Source organism: Mobula hypostoma, chromosome 12 (assembly GCF_963921235.1).
Source record: "Mobula hypostoma chromosome 12, sMobHyp1.1, whole genome shotgun sequence".
Taxonomy (NCBI): Eukaryota; Metazoa; Chordata; class Chondrichthyes; order Myliobatiformes; family Myliobatidae; genus Mobula; species Mobula hypostoma.
The window spans coordinates 103583325-103601427 of NC_086108.1; the positions used below are offsets into that span (position 1 = coordinate 103583325).

At 43.2% G+C, this 18103-nt stretch overlaps 1 protein-coding gene across 6 annotated transcripts in view; it reads right to left on the minus strand.

The window, feature by feature from the left end:
* usp33 (ubiquitin specific peptidase 33) overlaps positions 1-18103 on the minus strand; it is a 156905-nt gene that overhangs the window by 35613 nt on the left and 103189 nt on the right. For all 6 annotated transcript variants that reach the window (XM_063064734.1, XM_063064733.1, XM_063064732.1 and 3 more), the window contains one exon: positions 15649-15775. In XM_063064734.1, the coding sequence (XP_062920804.1) occupies positions 15649-15775 (127 nt within the window). The remainder of the gene's footprint in view (positions 1-15648; positions 15776-18103) is intronic.

Below are 18103 nucleotides of genomic sequence, written 5' to 3' on the forward strand. Positions count from 1 at the left end.
CTGGCCCTGGGGATTTATCTGCCTTCAATCCCTTCAATTTACCTAACACCACTTCCCTACTAACATGTATTTCGCTCAGTTCCTCCATCTCACTGGACCCTCTGTCCCTTACTATTTCTGGAAGATTATTTATGTCCTCCTTAGTGAAGACAGAACCAAAGTAATTATTCAATTGGTCTGCCATGTCCTTGCTCCCCATAATCAATTCACCTGTTTCTGTTTGCAGGGGACCTACATTTGTCTTTATCAGTCTTTTCCTTTTTACATATCTATAAAAGCTTTTACAGTCCGTTTTTATGTTCTCTGCCAGTTTTCTCTCATAATCTTTTTTCCCCTTCCTAATTAAGCCCTTTGTCCTCCTCTGCTGAACTCTGAATTTCTCCCAGTCCTCAGGTGAGCCACTTTCTCTGGCTAATTTGTATGCTACTTCTTTGGAATTGATACTATCCCTAATTTCTCTTGTCAGCCACGGGTGCACTACCTTCCTTGATTTATTCTTTTGCCAAACTGGGATGAACAATTGTTGTAGTTCATCCATGCAACCTTTAAATGCCTGCCATTGCATATCCACCGTCAATCCTTGAAGTGTCATTTGCCAGTCTATCTTAGCTAATTCACGTCTCATACCTTCAAAGTTACCCCTCTTTAAGTTCAGAACCTTTGTTTCTGAATTAACTACGTCACTCTCCATGTTAATGAAGAATTCCACCATATTATGGTCACTCTTACCCAAGGGGCCTCTCACGACAAGATCGCTAATTAACCCTTCCTCATTGCTCAAAACCCAGTCCAGAATAGCCTGCTCTCTAGTCGGTTCCTCGACATGTTGGTTCAAAAAACCATCCCGCATACATTCCAAGAAATCCTCTTCCTCAGCACCTTTACCAATTTGGTTCACCCAGTCTACATGTAGATTGAAGTCACCCATTATAACTGCTGTTCCTTTATTGCACACATTTCTAATTTCCTGTTTAATACCATCTCCGACCTCACTACTACTGTTAGGTGGCCTGTACACAACTCCCACCAGCGTCTTCTGCCCCTTAGTGTTACGCAGCTCTACCCATATCGATTCCACATCTTCCCGGCTTATGTCCTTCCTTTCTATTGCGTTAATCTCTTTTTTAACCAGCAACGCCACCCCACCTCCCCTTCCTTCATGTCTATCCCTCCTGAATATTGAATATCCCTGAACGTTGAGCTCCCATCCCTGGTCACCCTGGAGCCATGTCTCTGTGATCCCAACTAACGGATCCATACTAACAGATCCAGATAAAGTATGTGAGAGGTGGATTTAGTATATAGAGCAGCTGTTTGAGGATAATAGAGGGGAATCCCCAGATATTAAACACCCTAATTCTGGCCCACCTATTCCCAAAGAAGAAATAACTAAAGCAATGAAAAGCATGAAATATGGTAAAGCCACTGGACCTCATGAAATTTCAGTAGAAATGATACAAGCCCTAAAAGATCTTTGGGCATGGATATTCTCTTTGAACTGTTTAATGACATATATGAGTCTGGTGTATTGCCCGACGATCTCTTGAAATCAGTATTTATAACTCTGCCACAAATTCCTGCAACTCTTGATTGTGAAAATTAAAGATTTTGTTGAGAATTGTTCTGAGTCAAATTAAGAACAACTTAAGGCCAGAAACTTCTGAACTGCAATATGGGTTTATTGAGGATAGAGGAAGTAGGAACGCAATTTTCATACTACGAATGGTTTCAGAAAGGGCAATTGAATATCAAAACGATGTCTTTTTATGTTTTATTGATTTCACTAAAGCATTCGACAAAGTGCAACATGAAAAATTATTTCAAATTCTCGCTAAACTAAACATTGACGGAAGGGACCAACAACTGCTTCAAAATTTATATTGGAACCGAACGGCGGCGGTAAAAATTGATGATAATATAAGCAGTTGGACTAAAATTCAAAGAGGAGTTAGACAGGGATGCGTTGCCTCACCAGAATTATTTAATATCTATAGTGAAATGACTCTCAGAGAAATAGAAGACCGAGATGGGATAAAAATTGGAGGTGTTAACATCAACAATATAAGATATGCAGACGATACCACCCTAATAGCAAGTGCTGCAGAAGACCTACAAATCCTCCTAGACAACGTAGTACAAACAAGTGCAGATTTTGGTCTAACCGTCAACTGTAAAAAAAAATGTATGGTAATATCAAAACAGCAGGATATTCCCAACTGCCAATTGTACATCGGTAACCAAGAGATTGAACAAAAGACCAGCTTTAATTACCTTGGTAGCTTTATATCACAACATGCTAAAAGTAAAATAGAAATAAAAAGAAGAATTGCCATTGCCAAAACCAACTTCCGAAAAATGAAACCCATTTTTACCAACAGACACATTTCTATGACAACAAGGCTTGGGCTACTAAAATATTACATCTGGTCAATCTTGCTGTATGCTTCCGAAACATGGACTATAACACCAAAACTCCAAAGAAACTTAGAAGCAACAGAAATGTGGTTTCTTAGAAGACTGCTGAAAATATCATATAGAGATAGGGTAACTAATGAGACAGTACTCCAACGTGCCCAGACAAAAAGATCTTTAATGAGAACATTAAATGAGAGGAAACATAAATTTTCCTGGGCCATGTCTTCAGAAAGGGAGAAATAAAATGCCTTACATTACAAGGCCATATGCCTGGGAAATGCGGAAAAGGATGGCAAAGAAGAAAATATATGGACGCTGTGAAAGAATTAACAGGTCTAAGTGTGCGAGATATCATTGACGCTACGTGGGATCATTTGACATGATCGCCCAAGCATGTAACACGCAAGGCACATGAAGAAGAAGAAGAAGAAAGGAAATTACAGTGGTATGAGAGAGGCTCTGGCCAACGTAAAATGGAAGGAGATGCTGGTAGGGATGACAGCAGAGCAGCAATGGCTTGAGTTTCCGAGAAAAATAAGGGAAGTGCAGGATAGATGTATTCCAAAAACAAAGAAATACTCAAATGGCAAAATAGCGCAACCATGGCTGGCATGGGAAGTTAAAGCTAATGTAAAAGCAAAAGAGCGGGTGTACAACAAAGCAAAAATTAGCAGGAAGATAGAGGATTGGGAAACTTTAAAAAATCTATAGAGAGCAACTAAAAGAATCATTAAGATGGAAAACAGAAAATATGAAAGCAAGCTAGCAAACAATATCAAAGATAGAAAAAACTTTTTCAAGTATATAAAGAACAAAAGAGAGATTAGAGTGAATATAGGACCACTAGAATATGAAGCCAGAGAAATAATAATCAGGACAAGGAGATGGCAGATGAACTAAATGAGCATTGTGCATCAGTCTTCACTGCGGAAAACACTAGCAGTGTACCAGGTGTCGAAGGGCATGAGGGAAGAGAAGGGAGTGCAGTTACTATTACAAAGGAGGAGGTGCTCAAAAAGCTAAAAGACCTAAAAGTTCACAGGTCACTGGACAAGATTAACAGCAACCCAGGGTTCTGAAAGAGGTAGTGGTAGAGTCTGTGGAGGCATTAGTAATGATCTTTCAAAAGCCACTGGGCTCTGGCATGGTGTCAGAGGACTGGAAAATTGCAAATGTCACTTCATTCTTTAAGAAAGGAGGAAGATAGCAGAAAGGAAATTATAGACCAGTTAGCCTGATCTCAGTGGTTGGGAAGATGTTGGAGTCAATTGTTAAGGATGAGGTTCTGGAATACCTGGTGACACAGGACAATGTCAGCATGGTTTCCTTCAGGGAAAATCTTGCCTGACAAACCTGTTAGAATTCTTTCAGAATTACAAGGATGATATATAAAAAGGATGCAGTGGATGTTGTACATTTGGATTTTCAGAAAGCCTTTGACAAGGTACCTCACATGAGGCTGCTTACCAAATTAAGAGCTTGTGATATTACAAGAAAATTACTGGCATGGTTAGAGCATTGGCTGATTGATAGCAGGCAGCAAATGGGAATAAAAGGATCCTTTACTAGTTGGCTGCCAGTGACTTGTGGTATTCTGTAGGAGTCGGTGATGGGACCACTTCTTTTTATGCTGTATATCAATGATTTAGGTGAAGGAATAGATGGCTTTTTTGCCATGTTTGCAGATGATATGAAGATTGGTAAAGAGGCAGGTTGAGCTGAGAAAACAGGAAGGCCGCAGAAGGATTTAGACTGATTAGGAGAATGGGCAAGAAAGTGGCAAATGAAATACAGAGTTGGAAAACGTATGGTCATGCACTTTGGTAGCAGAAATAAATGTGCAGACTATTTTCTAAATGGGAGAAAATCCAAAAATCTGAGATGAGTGGGGACGGGAATCCCTGTGCGGAACACCCTAAAGGTTAACTTGCAGGTTGAGTCAGTGGTAAGGAAGGCAAATGCAATGTTAACATTCATTTCAAGAGGTCTAGAATATAACAGCAGGAATGTGATGCTGACACTTGAAGGCACCGATGAGGCCTCACCTTGAGTACTGTGAACAGTTTTGGGCGCCTTATCTAAGAAAAGATGTCCTGACATTGGAGTGGATTCAGAGGAGGTTCACAAGATGATTCCAGGAAAGACAGGGTTGTCATACGAGGAACGTTTGATGGCTCTGGGCCTGTACTCACAGGAATTTAGAAGGATGCGGGGGGCAGAGGACCCCACTGAAACGTTTTGAATGTTGAAAGACCTACACAAAGCAGATGTGGAAACCATGTTTCACATGGTCGGGGAGCCTAGGACAAGAGGGCACAGCCTCAGGATAGAGGAGTGTCCATTTAAAACAGATGTGGAGAAGTTTCTTTTGCCAAAGGGTGGTGAATTTGTGGAACTTGTTACCACAGGCAGCAGCAGAAGCCAGGTCATTGGGTGTAATTAAGGCAGAGCTTGATAGGTTCTTGATTGGCCGTGGCATCAAAGGTTATGGGAAGAAGGCTGATGACTGGGGCTGAGGAGGGGAAAACCAGTAACATCCATGGTGGAGCAGACTTGATGGGCCAAATGGCCTAATTCTGCTCCTATGTCTTATGCTCTTCTGGAATAAGTGAAAACAGTCTCACTAACAGGTGGGACTCATCTAGAATAGTAAGCAAAAATAAGGGTTATTAATGTGACTCTTTGACGGTGGGAGTCAACTCTAAACAAGCTTAGTAATGTAAGCAGTAATAGTTAGGACAGGCCTGTATTCAAAGATTTGGTGGAAGAATTCGAAATTCCGCACTGTGCAAACTTTATAGCATATAAAGCAAGTGCACTGTAGTCATTTATTGTTTTCTTAGGCTGCTGCAAATGCAGAGAGAAACTGCAGTGTGCTATTTATAAAAGTAGCTGCAGCATGTATACTCACTGCTGGAACCAACTTCAAACTCTACACATTCCTTTGGAAATCAGAAATAATCTGATTACAGTTCTGAATATTATGTAAATACTGCAGCTCCCCTAAAGGCAATTGTTCTTTTTCACAACATTACAATAAGATCAGATTTACCATAGAGCTGAGAGAAAGAATCCAGTGTACCTGAAACAAAATATTTTGCAGGCAAGATGACTTCACAATTATTTTAAACTTAATGTCGTAAAAGTGTAAATTGTTGATGGTGGAAGAACTGTAATCATTTGTGTGACACACATACAAAATGCTGGACAAAATCAGTAGGTTAGGAAGCATCTACAGAGAAGAATAGAGTGTCGATATTTTGGACCAAGACCCTTATCAGGATTGGAAAGGAGGGGGAAGAAGCCAGAATAAGAAGGTGGGAGAGGAGGGGAGGGAGGGAAAGAATTACTGCAGATAGATTTCCAGCATCTGCAGAACCTCGTGTTTATGACTTGCCACTCCACTGTGAAGCCCCTTCAAGGTATGTTGATTCTGAAGAAGTTTAAATCTTCTCTTTGACGGGAATTCAGTGAGACCCTCTCGCTGCTTCTCCTGTGATTTCTGCTGCTTTCCCTCCCTTCCCCCTTCTTTTCCAGCCCTGATGAATGGTCTTGGCCCAAGTGTCGATTGTTTATTATTCTCCATAGATGCTGCCTGACCTGTTGAGTTCCTCCAGCATTTTGTCTGTATTGCTCTGGATTTCCAGCATTTGTGTTTATTATCTCTCGTGTTTATTAATCTATTGTGCTTCTTTTTTTTCCATAAAGAAATAACTAACCTTGTTAGATTGAGAACATTCAGTAAACAGTGCAGTGACTAACAACCAAACAAAATGCACATTAAAAAATTAACTCATTGCCAAAACTGAATAGAGTGTGTAGACCATCAAAACAGTCAAATGCACAGAGCAGACATTTCAAAGGCATGTAAAAAGTATGGATAATACACAAAATACTGGAGGAACTCACCAGGTTAGGCAGCATCTATGGAAAGAAATAAACAGTCAACATTTCAGGCTGAGACCCTGAGTCCAAATGAAGTTCCTTCCACAGATGCTGCCTGACTCAACCAGTTCCCCTCCACCACCACTCTCCTCTGTCTGGCAGAATGAATCCTCACTCTTAGTAATTCCTCTTTCAGCTCCTCCCACTTATTTCAAACAAAAGGTATAGCTATGGGTACTCACATGGGTCCCAGCTATGCCTGCCTTTCTGTTAGCTACATGAACAGTTTATGTTTCAAGCCTACACCCAGCATTACTCCCAAACTTGTCCTACGCTACATCGATGACTCCACTGGTGCTGCTTTCTGCACCCATGTAGAGCTCATTGAGTTCATCAGCTTTGCCTGCCCTCAGATTTACCTGGTCCATTTCCAACACCCCCCTCCTCTTTCTCGATCTTTCTTTTTCTGTCTCTGGAGACAGCTATCTACTGATATCATTTATAAACACTCTGATTTTCACAGCTACCTGGACTATACCGCTTCCCACCCTGTCAGTTATAAAAATGCCATCCCCTTCTTTCATTTCCTCAGTCTCTGCTTCATCTGCTCTCAGGATGAGGCTCTTCATTCCAGAACTAAAGAAATATCCTCCTTCTTCAAAGAAAGGGGCTTCCCTTCCTCCACCATCAACGCTGCCCTCAACTACATCTCTTCCATTTTGTGCATGTCTGCCCTCACCCCATCCTCGCATCACACCACCACGGATAGGGTTCCTCTCGCCCTCACCTACCACCCCACCAACCTCTGCGTTCAGCACATAATTCTCCATAATTTCTGCCATCTCCAAGGAGATCCCACCACCAAGCACATCTTACCGTCCCTCCCCCCTTTCCACTTTGTGCAGGGATCACTTCCTCTGTGACTCCCTTGTCCATTCATCCCTCCCCAAAGATCTCCTCCCTGGCACTTAACTTTGCAAGCGAAATAAGTGCTACACCTGCCCCTATACCACCTCCCTCACTACCATTCAGGACCCCAAAGAGTCCTTCCAGGTAAGGTGACACTTCATCTGCGAGTCTGTTGGGTCATACACTGTGACTGGTGCTCCTGGTGTGGCTTCCTGAGTATCGGTAAGACCTGACATAAATTGGGAGACCGCTTCGCCAAGCACCTACACTCCATCCGCCAGAAAAAGTGAGATCTCCCATCGACCACCTATTTTAATTCGACTTCCCATTCACATTCCGATATGTCAATCCATGGCCTCCTCTACTGTCGCAATGAGGTCACACTCAGGTTGAAGGAACATCACCTTATATTCTGTCTGGGTAGCTTCCAATCTGATGGCATGAGCATCGATTTCTCAAACTGTCCCTCTTCAACATTCCCCATTCACCTCTCTCACCTTATCTCCTTACCTGCCCATTGCCTCCCTTTGGTTCTCCTCCTCCTTCCCTTTCTTCCATGGCATTCATTCCCCCTTCTCCAGCCCTTTATCTCTTTCACTAATTGTCTTCTCTGCTCTTTACTTCACCCCCCCTCCCAATTTCACCTATCACCTATTTCCTTGTATGTCTTCCTCCCCTCCAACCACCTTCTTATTCTGATTTTTCATCTTTTTTCTCCAGTCCTGATAAAGGACCTCGGCCTGAAACGTCAACTGGTTACTCTTTTCCATAGATGCTGCCTGGCCTGCTGAGTTCCTCCAGAATTTTGTATGTATTACTCTGGATTTCTAGCATCTGCAGAATTTCCTAACAGGTATGGGAAAAGCTAATACAGAATCCTACTTCAAATTAGCAGACATATGGCACATTCAATGTACAGATGGCAAATTAATCCTATCAGTCCCATACCCTTCTTTTCCCATAGCCGTTCCCTTGAGAGTCTATCCAATTCCTGCTTGAAGTCTCTGACTGATTCTGTCTCAGTCCATGAGTTCTAGATCATAACTACTCTCTGCACCCACCTTGTACCTTTGTCCAAAACTAATTAGTGACAACTGAAAACAGAGTCTGAAACTGCACCCAGCAAAGGCATGGTTTCTTAATTACAATGACAGAAAATTCTTCAGAAATTAGTGCATGAAATCAGTGTGCAATTTTTAAAGCAAAAATCCCAGAATCATTCAAAAACCATCATGCTTCCATGATGTGGCTGGAGGACTGTCAGGTTGGAAGAGCGCACCCCCCACATGTATTTCCTCAATACATTCAACATCTTTTCAAAGCAGGACTTTATTTGCTATCACTTAATAGGGTTTATAACATCTGTGCTATTCTCTATAGCAGGGGTTCTGAACCTGGAGTCCACCTACCCCTTGCTTAATGGAATTGGCCCATGGCATAAGATAGGTTGAGAACCCCTGCTCTACAGTAACAATTCTGGACAATAACTGTGATAAGAAAAAAGGTACAAAGTATATTTGGACAATTACCAATCAGAGTTTCAGAAATTATTCACATCTGTATTTCCCATATTTTGAATGAATTTATTTTACAGTGACAGCTTAAACTATTTAAATCTTGCTGTACTGAAGGGAAATGACCATGGTGGAACAGACAAGCACATGTTGGACCGAAGATTAGAGATGATTTTCCTACTCACTACCCACCAGTTAGTCAGTATTTCATTGCTTGATGCTTTGAAACTCAAGTTGGCAAAGCATTAAACAGCATTTCAGAGATGGGAGTTCTCAGTGCCTGTAGGCAACAAATTAGCACAAGTTAAACTGTGTACTGAACACTTCACTGCAGGACATCCTAAACATTAAGGGCTTCTGGACATGATAGTGTAGAGGCAGCATGGTGGCATAGGGGATAACACGGTAGCTTGGCAGTTAGTATAATGCTTTTACATCACCAGCTGTAAAAATCAAGAGTTTGATTCCCACTGCTGTCTGTAAGCAGTTTGTATGTTCTTTGTTTGCTTGGTTAGGGGTCGTGACTTGTGGGCGCCCGAAACGTGGTGACAAGCACAATACTCGCTGATCTGATTTGACGTAAAACGATGCATTTTACTGCAAGTTTTTATGTGACAAAAAAGCTAATTTTTAAATTTTTCATATTTAAGAATGACCAATGGTGCAAAATAGGATATGGTGCAGTAAGCTGCCACAAATTTTAACGTCACCGTGACCAAATAACCTGTTTCAGTGGTACTGCTTAGGGGACAAATGGATGCAATTACACCAGAGAGAATTTTTCTGCAGTTTTAAAATAATGTTAGAAAGGATGGAGAGGGTCACAGTGAGAAACTTGATTCAACTGATTATATTGCCCACAGTGGTGAGATTTATTTTGTGATGAAATATATATGGTGGAACTTAAGCAACACTCACAACATGCTGGAGGAACTCAGCAGGTCGGGCAGCATCCGTGGAAACGATGAGTTGACGTTTCGGTCTGGAACCCTTCGTCAGGACTGTAGGGGGAAGGGCCAGAGACCCTATAAAGAAGGTGGGGGAGGGTGGGAAGGAGAAGGCTGGGAGGTTCCAGGTGAAAAATCAGCAAGGGGAAAGATAAAGGGGTGGGGGAGGGGAAGCAGGGAGGGGATAGGCAGGAAAGGTGGAGAAGGAATAAGGGAAAACACAATGGGTAGTCAAAGGAGGCGGGACCATGAGGGAGGTGATAGGCAGCTGGGGGAGGGGGCAGAGTGACATAGGGATAGAGGAAGGGAGGGGGAGGGAACTTCCGGAAGTTGGAGAATTCGATGTTCATACCAAGGGGCTGGAGACTACCTAGACAGTATATGAGGTGTTGCTCCTCCAACCTGAGTTTAGCCTCATCATGGCAGTAGAGGAGGCCATAGAAACATAGAAAATAGGTGCAGGAGTAGGCCATTCGGCCCTTTGAGCCTGCACCGCCATTTATTATGATCATCGCTGATCATCCAACTCAGAACCCTGCACCAGCCTTCCCTCCATACCCCCTGATCCCCGTAGCCACAAGGGCCATATCTAACTCCCTCTTAAATATAGCCAATGAACTGGCCTCAACTGTTTCCTGTGGCAGAGAATTCCACAGATTCACCACTCTCTGTGTGAAGAAGTTTTTCCTAATCTCGGTCCTAAAAGGCTTCCCCTTTATCCTCAAACTGTGACCCCTCGTTCTGGACTTCCCCAACATCGGGAACAATCTTCCTGCATCTAGCCTGTCCAATCCCTTTAGGATTTTATACGTTTCAATCAGATCCCCCCTCAATCTTCTAAATTCCAACGAGTACAAGCCCAGTTCATCCAGTCTTTCTTCATATGAAAGTCCTGCCATCCCAGGAATCAATCTGGTGAACCTTCTTTGTACTCCCTCTATGGCAAGGATGTCTTTCCTCAGATTAGGGGACCAAAACTGCACACAATACTCCAGGTGTGGTCTCACCAAGGCCTTGTACAACTGCAGTAGTACCTCCCTGCTCCTGTACTCGAATCCTCTCGCTATAAATGCCAGCATACCATTCGCCTTTTTCACCGCCTGCTGTACCTGCATGCCCACTTTCAATGACTGGTGTATAATGACACCCAGGTCTCGTTGCACCTCCCCTTTTCCTAATCGGCCACCATTCAGATAATAATCTGTTTTCCTATTTTTGCCACCAAAGTGGATAATTTCACATTTATCCACATTAAATTGCATCTGCCATGAATTGGCCCACTCACCTAACCTATCCAAGTCACTCTGCATCCTCTTAGCATCCTCCTCACAGCTAACACTGCCGCCCAGCTTCGTGTCATCCGCAAACTTGGAGATGCTGCATTTAATTCCCTCATCCAAGTCATTAATATATATTGTAAACAACTGGGGTCCCAGCACTGAGCCTTGCGGTACCCCACTAGTCACCACCTGCCATTCTGAAAAGGTCCCGTTTATTCCCACTCTTTGCTTCCTGTCTGCTAACCAATTCTCTATCCACATCAATACCTTACCCCCAATACCGTGTGCTTTAAGTTTGCACACTAATCTCCTGTGTGGGACCTTGTCAAAAGCCTTTTGAAAATCCAAATATACCACATCCACTGGTTCTCCCCTATCCACTCTACTAGTTACATCCTCAAAAAATTCTATGAGATTCGTCAGACATGATTTTCCTTTCACAAATCCATGCTGACTTTATCCGATGATTTTACCGCTTTCCAAATGTGCTGTTATCACATCTTTGATAACTGACTCCAGCAGTTTCCCCACCACCGACGTTAGGCTAACCGGTCTATAATTCCCTGGTTTCTTTCTCCCTCCATTTTTAAAAAGTGGGGTTACATTAGCCACCCTCCAATCCTCAGGAACTAGTCCAGAATCTAAGGAGTTTTGAAAAATTATCACTAATGCATCCACTATTTCTTGGGCTACTTCCTTAAGCACTCTGGGATGCAGACCATCTGGCCCTGGGGATTTATCTGCCTTTAATCTCTTCAATTTACCCAACACCACTTCCCTACTAACATGTACTTTGCTCAGTTCCTCCATCTCACTGGACCCTCTGTCCCCTACTATTTCTGGAAGATTATTTACGTCCTCCTTAGTGAAGACAGAACCAAAGTAATTATTCAATTGGTCTGCCATGTCCTTGCTCCCCATAATCAATTCACCTGTTTCTGTCTGCAGGGGACCTACATTTGTTTTTACCAGTCTTTTCCTTTTCACATATCTATAAAAGCTTTTACAGTCCGTTTTTATGTTCCCTGCCAGTTTTCTCTCATAATCTTTTTTCCCCTTCCTAATTAAGCCCTTTGTCCTCCTCTGCTGAACTCTGAATTTCTCCCAGTCCTCAGGTGAGCCACTTTTTCTGGCTAATTTGTATGCTTCTTCTTTGGAATTGATACTATCCCTAATTTCTCTTGTCAGCCAGGGGTGCACTACCTTCCTTGATTTATTCTTTTGCCAAACTGGGATGAACAATTGTTGTAGTTCATCCATGCAATCTTTAAATGCTTGCCATTGCATATCCACCGTCAACCCTTTAAGTGTCATTTGCCAGTCTATCTTAGCTAATTCACGTCTCATACCTTCAAAGTTACCCCTCTTTAAGTTCAGAACCTTTGTTTCTGAATTAACTATGTCACTCTCCATCTTAATGAAGAATTCCACCATATTATGGTCACTCTTACCCAAGGGGCCTCTCACGACAAGATTGCTAATTAACCCTTCCTCATTGCTCAAAACCCAGTCTAGAATAGCCTGCTCTCTAGTTGGTTCCTCAACATGTTGGTTCAAAAAACCATCCCGCATGCATTCCAAGAAATCCTCTTCCTCAGCACCTTTACCAATTTGGTTCACCCAATCTACATGTGGATTGAAGTCACCTATTATAACTGCTGTTCCTTTATTGCACACATTTCTAATTTCCTGTTTAATACCATCTCCGACCTCACTACTACTGTTAGGTGGCCTGTACACAACTCCCACCAGTGTTTTCTGCCCCTTAGTGTTATGCAGCTCTACCCATATCGATTCCACATCTTCCTGGCTTATGTCCTTCCTTTCTATTGCGTTAATCTCTTTTTTAACCAGCAACGCCACCCCACCTCCCCTTCCTTCATGTCTATCCCTCCTGAATATTGAACATCCCTGAACGTTGAGCTCCCATCCTTGGTCACCCTGGAGCCATGTCTCTGTGATCCCAACTATATCATAATCATTAATAACAATCTGCACTTTCAATTCATCCACCTTGTTACAAATGCTCCTTGCATTGACACACAAAGCCTTCAGGCGCTCTTTTACAAGTCTCTTAGCCCTTATACAATTATGTATGGACATATCCGAATGGGAAGCAGAGTTGAAGTGGGTGGCTACTGGGAGATCCTGTCTGTTTTGGCAGACGGAGCGGAGGTGCTCGACGAAGCGGTCCCCCAATCTGCATCGGGTTTCACCGATGTAGAGGAGGCCGCACCGGGAGCACCAGATGCAATAGATGACCCCAACAGACTCACAAGTGAAGTGTTGCCTCACTTGGAAGTACTGTTTGGGGCCCTGAATGGTGGCAAGAGATGAGGTGTGGGGACAGGTGTAGCACTTGCGCTTACAGGGATAAGTGCCAGGTGGGAGATCCGTGGGGATGGACGTGTGGACCAGGGAGTCGCGGAGGGACCGATCCCTGCGGAAGGCGGAGAGGGGTGGAAAGGGAAAGATGTACTTAGTGATGGGGTCCTGTTGAAGGTGGCGGAAGTTGCGGAGGATAATGTGCTGGATCCGGAGGCTGGTGGGGTGGTAGGTGAGGACAAGAGGAACTCTGTCCCTGTTGTGGTGGTGGGAGGATGGGGTGAGGGCCGAAGTGCGGGAAATGGAGGAGATGCCAGTGAGGGCATCATTGATGACAGCAGAAGAGAAACCACGATCCTTAAAGAAAGAGGACATTTGAGATGTCCTGGAACGGAAAACCTCATCCTTGGAGCAGATGCGGCGGAGATGGAGGAACTGGGAATAGGGAATGGTATTTTTGCATGTGGCGGGGTGGGAAGAGGTATAGTTGAGGTAGTTATGAGAGTCAGTGGGCTTGTAGAAGATGTCAGTGGACAGTCCGTCTCCAGAGATGGAGACCGAGAGATCGAGAAAGGGGAGAGAAGTGTCCGAGATAGACCAAGTGAATTTGAGGGCTGGGTGGAAGTTAGAAGTAAAGTCGATGAAATTGACGAGCTCAGCATGCGTGCAGGAAGCAGCACCAATGTAGTTGTCAATGTACCGAAGGAAAAGTTGGGGAGCAGTACCAGAATAGCTTTGGAGCACAGACTGTTCCACATAACCAACGAAGAGGCAGGCATAGCTAGGGAACACAGACGGTGGAACTTAATTTGGCAGCCTAGAAAGGAAAGTACCCATACTAACCATAGAACACCCTGCCAAGGATATTGGTAGTGACAGACACAATACTGTGCAAAAGTCTTAGGCACTTATACAGTATATAGTTAGGGTGCCTAAGACTTTTGCATAGTACTGTATTTGTTAACGTGGAGCAGAGAGTGTGTTTCTAAATCTCGTAGAAGCGAAGGATGTTGAGAATGGTGAGGGTGGCGCACTGCGGCAGGGGTGTGGAACAGGTGGCAGAAGAGTGCCAACACACCCAGCCCTGAGACACCAGGCAAGGCCATTTGATTCCAGACAGTTGGTTTATTGATCATTACAGAATGTCTCTCTGGTGCTTCCTGCTTCCCCCCCCCCCCGCTTCCTTCCTACTTCCCATTCTCAGTCCACAATAGAAACCTGTATCAGAATTGGGTTTATGATCACTCACATGTCATGAAATTAATTCTTTGTTTGCGACAGCAGTACAGTGCAAGACATGAAATTACTGCAGCACTGTGCAAAAGTCTTAGGCACTCTAACTACATATATGTACCTATGACATTTGCAGTCCTGTACATTAGAGGCATTTAACAATGTCTTAGGCACGTAAATGATAGAAAAATGGAAGGCTATGTAGGAGGGAAGGATTAGATTGCTCTTAGAGCAGGTTAAAAGGTTGGTACAACATCATGGGCTAAAGGACCTTGTACTATGTTTAAGTGTTCCATGTTATAACCAGGTCCATTGTCACAAAATCATGGAGGATGATACAAGGTTGCTCCATCCAAAACTTTGTGCTCTAAAGGCCAAAATTGACACTTCCTATTGGGGACAAGGGCTGGGGAAATGTTGGATTGGTCTTTCATGAGGCCACAATTTTATTTATTTTAATTTATTTTTTATTTAGAGATACAATGAGCCACACCACCCAACAACCCCAATATATTCCTAATCATGGAACAATTTACACTGGCCAATTAACTTACTTGGGACATCCCTGGATTATGGGAGGAAACCGCAGGACCTGGAAAAACCCCACGCATTCCATGAGTAGGAGATTCCTTATAACCACATAACAATTACAGCACGGAAACAGGCCATCTCGGCCCTTCTAGTTCGTGCCGAACTCTTACCCTCTCCTATTCCCACCGACCTGCACTCAGCCCATAACCCTAAATTCCTTTCTTGTCCATATATCTATCCAATTTAACTTTAAATGACAACATAGAACCTGCCTCAACCACTTCTGCTGGAAGCTCGTTCCACACAGCTACCACTCTCAGTAAAGAAGTTCCCCCTCATGTTACCCCTAAACTTTTGTCCTCTAACTCTCAACTCATGTTCTCTTGTTTGAATCTTCCCCACTCTCAATGGAAAAAGTCTAACCATGTCAACTCTATCAATCCCCCTCAATATTTTAAACACCCTTATCAAGCCCCCCACCCCCCCACCGGAATTGAACTCTGAATTGAGACGTCCCGAGATGTAATAGCATAGTGCTAACCGCTACATTTCATGCACCTTTCCATTGAAAACAAAAGCCAATGGCTTTCATTAAGAATAGGAAGTTACCTGTAGAACAACACATAAGCCTCTGCATTCTGCACAGTCGACTCAGACACTTCCGACACAGTTTGGTCATCAAACTCATACCATCGACCATTCAGCTCATTTAGACAAAAAGCAGTGTAATGGCCACCTGTAGTGAGAAAACAAAATGAGAAATCTAAACTGGAGCAAACGCTTTGCAATCTTAAAATTAGGTACACTGAGAAAAGCACTATTAAATAAACCTCCTTGGCCACTGGCTTAGCGTTTACTATTAGTACGTAGGGAATATGACCAGGACTCCTGCATACTTATGAATTTGGTAACAATTTTCCACAGGTGGCAAGTAAAAGCTCAATTCTCTATTCTCCCAGAGATCCAAGGAGAGAAATTAAGAGATATAGAACTTCAGCGACTATGATTAAAAACGTATCCCTTGCCTTCATCTGTCTTGGTTATATTTACTGCTTTAATAAATTTATTTATTTATTGAGACACAGTGTGGAATAGGCCCTTCAAGCCCTTTGAACCATGCTACCCAGAAGCCCCCGATTTAAACCTAGCCTAATCATGGGACAATTTACAATGACCATAAAACACACTAACCAGTACGTCTTTGGACTAACAGAGGAAACTGAAGCACCCAGAGAAAACTATGCACTCTACATTTCTGATCTGGCTATTGTTCACGGTTGCACTTAATGAAACAAAGGAACCAGTTTCCCATTTACGTACTCACTCTATACTTCTCGCTGCCTCAGTAAAGCAGCCAGCATAATCAAATATCCCATCCACCCTGGACATTCTCATTTCCCCCCTCCATCCCATTGGGCAGAAGGTACAAAAGCCTGAAAACACTATTCTCAAAAATGCTTCTATCCTGCTGTTATCAAACTTTTGAACGGACCTCCTGAACAATGTCTTAAATTATTCTTATGTGGTATAACTACTGATCATTTACTTCAATTCCAATAATGTTTATGTCCCCAACTGTTAGAGACAATGAATTTAAAAAAAATTTCCGATGGCTTTTGTAGCTGTGGGGCATGGCTTTGTTGCCTGTCCATAATTCCAGGGCAGTTCTGAAGATGGATCCTCCACATTGAAGAACCTACCAAACTCCAAGCCACATTACTACCATTAGGATGCCTGAATATGTTTGGCTGCAACCTACCTTCATGTGCTCATTAATTCCACCCATCCACCTACACACCAGGAGCAATTACAGTAACCAGTTAACCTGCAAATGAGCCTATCTTTGGGATCTGGGAAGAAACCAGGGCACCTGGAGGGAAACCCACATGATCATAGAAAACCACTACACAGAAACAGTCCCTTTGGTCCATCCAGTCCATGCTGGACCAGTCTTCTGCCAAGTCCCATCAACCTGCAACTGAATCAGAATTGGCCATACCTCTCTCATCCATGTACTTATGCAAACTTCTCTTAACGTTACAATTGAACCCACATCCGCTACTTTGCTGTCAGTTCATTCGACATTCTCAACACCCTGAGTGAAGTTTTGCCTCAGATTCCACTTGAACATTTCACCTTTTGCCCTAAATCTATGTCCTCTAGTTCTAGTCTCACCCAGCCTGAGAGAGGAAAGACCTGCATGCTTTCACCAAGGCCTCCATTGGACAGGGTCAACCATGGATGTCGCGTCCTGGCTATCTAGGTATGTAAGCCAGGGCAGTACAATATGGAGAGCAAGCTGCTGCTCTTGTAGCAAGCTCCCCATCTCCATGCTTCTGATGAACCCAAAGGAATGGCAGAGGCTGATACGGTTTGGCACCAGGAGCGATGCAGGAGTTGTAATCAGTGTTGAACTCAACGTAAGACTCCAGCTCCACATTTTTCCTGCAGAGGTCACTCCCGAAGCCTTCCCCATGAGTGGGTATAACTGCAAGGCAGCAAAGATTGGAGTTCAGAGTTTTCCTTCTCCTAGATGAGCTGCCAACCATGGCTGATGAGCCTCATCTACCCTATCTATATCCCTCATAATTGGGTATTCCTCTTTAAGTTCTCCCCCTTATTCATCTGCACTCCAGGGAATAAAGTCCCAACTTATTCAACCTTTCCTTTTAACTCAGATCCTCAAGTCCTGGCAATGTCTGTCTAAGGGAGAATGTGCAATCAGAATCAGAACCAGGTTTACTATCACCAGCATGTGTTGTGAAATTTGTTAACTTAACAGCAGCAATTCAATGCAATACATAACACGGGAAAAAAAATAAACAAGTGAATTAATTACAATCTACATATATTGAATAGATTAAAAATCGTGCAAAAACGTATATTAAAAAAGTGAGGTAGTGTTCATGGGTTCAATGTCTATTTAGGACTCAGGTGGTAGAGGGGAAGAAGCTGTTACTGATGGTAACAGTGAGAAAAGGGCATGCCCTGGGTGTTGGAGATCCTTAATAATGGACGCTGCCTTTCTGAGACACCGCTCCTTGAAGGTGCCCTGGGTACTTTG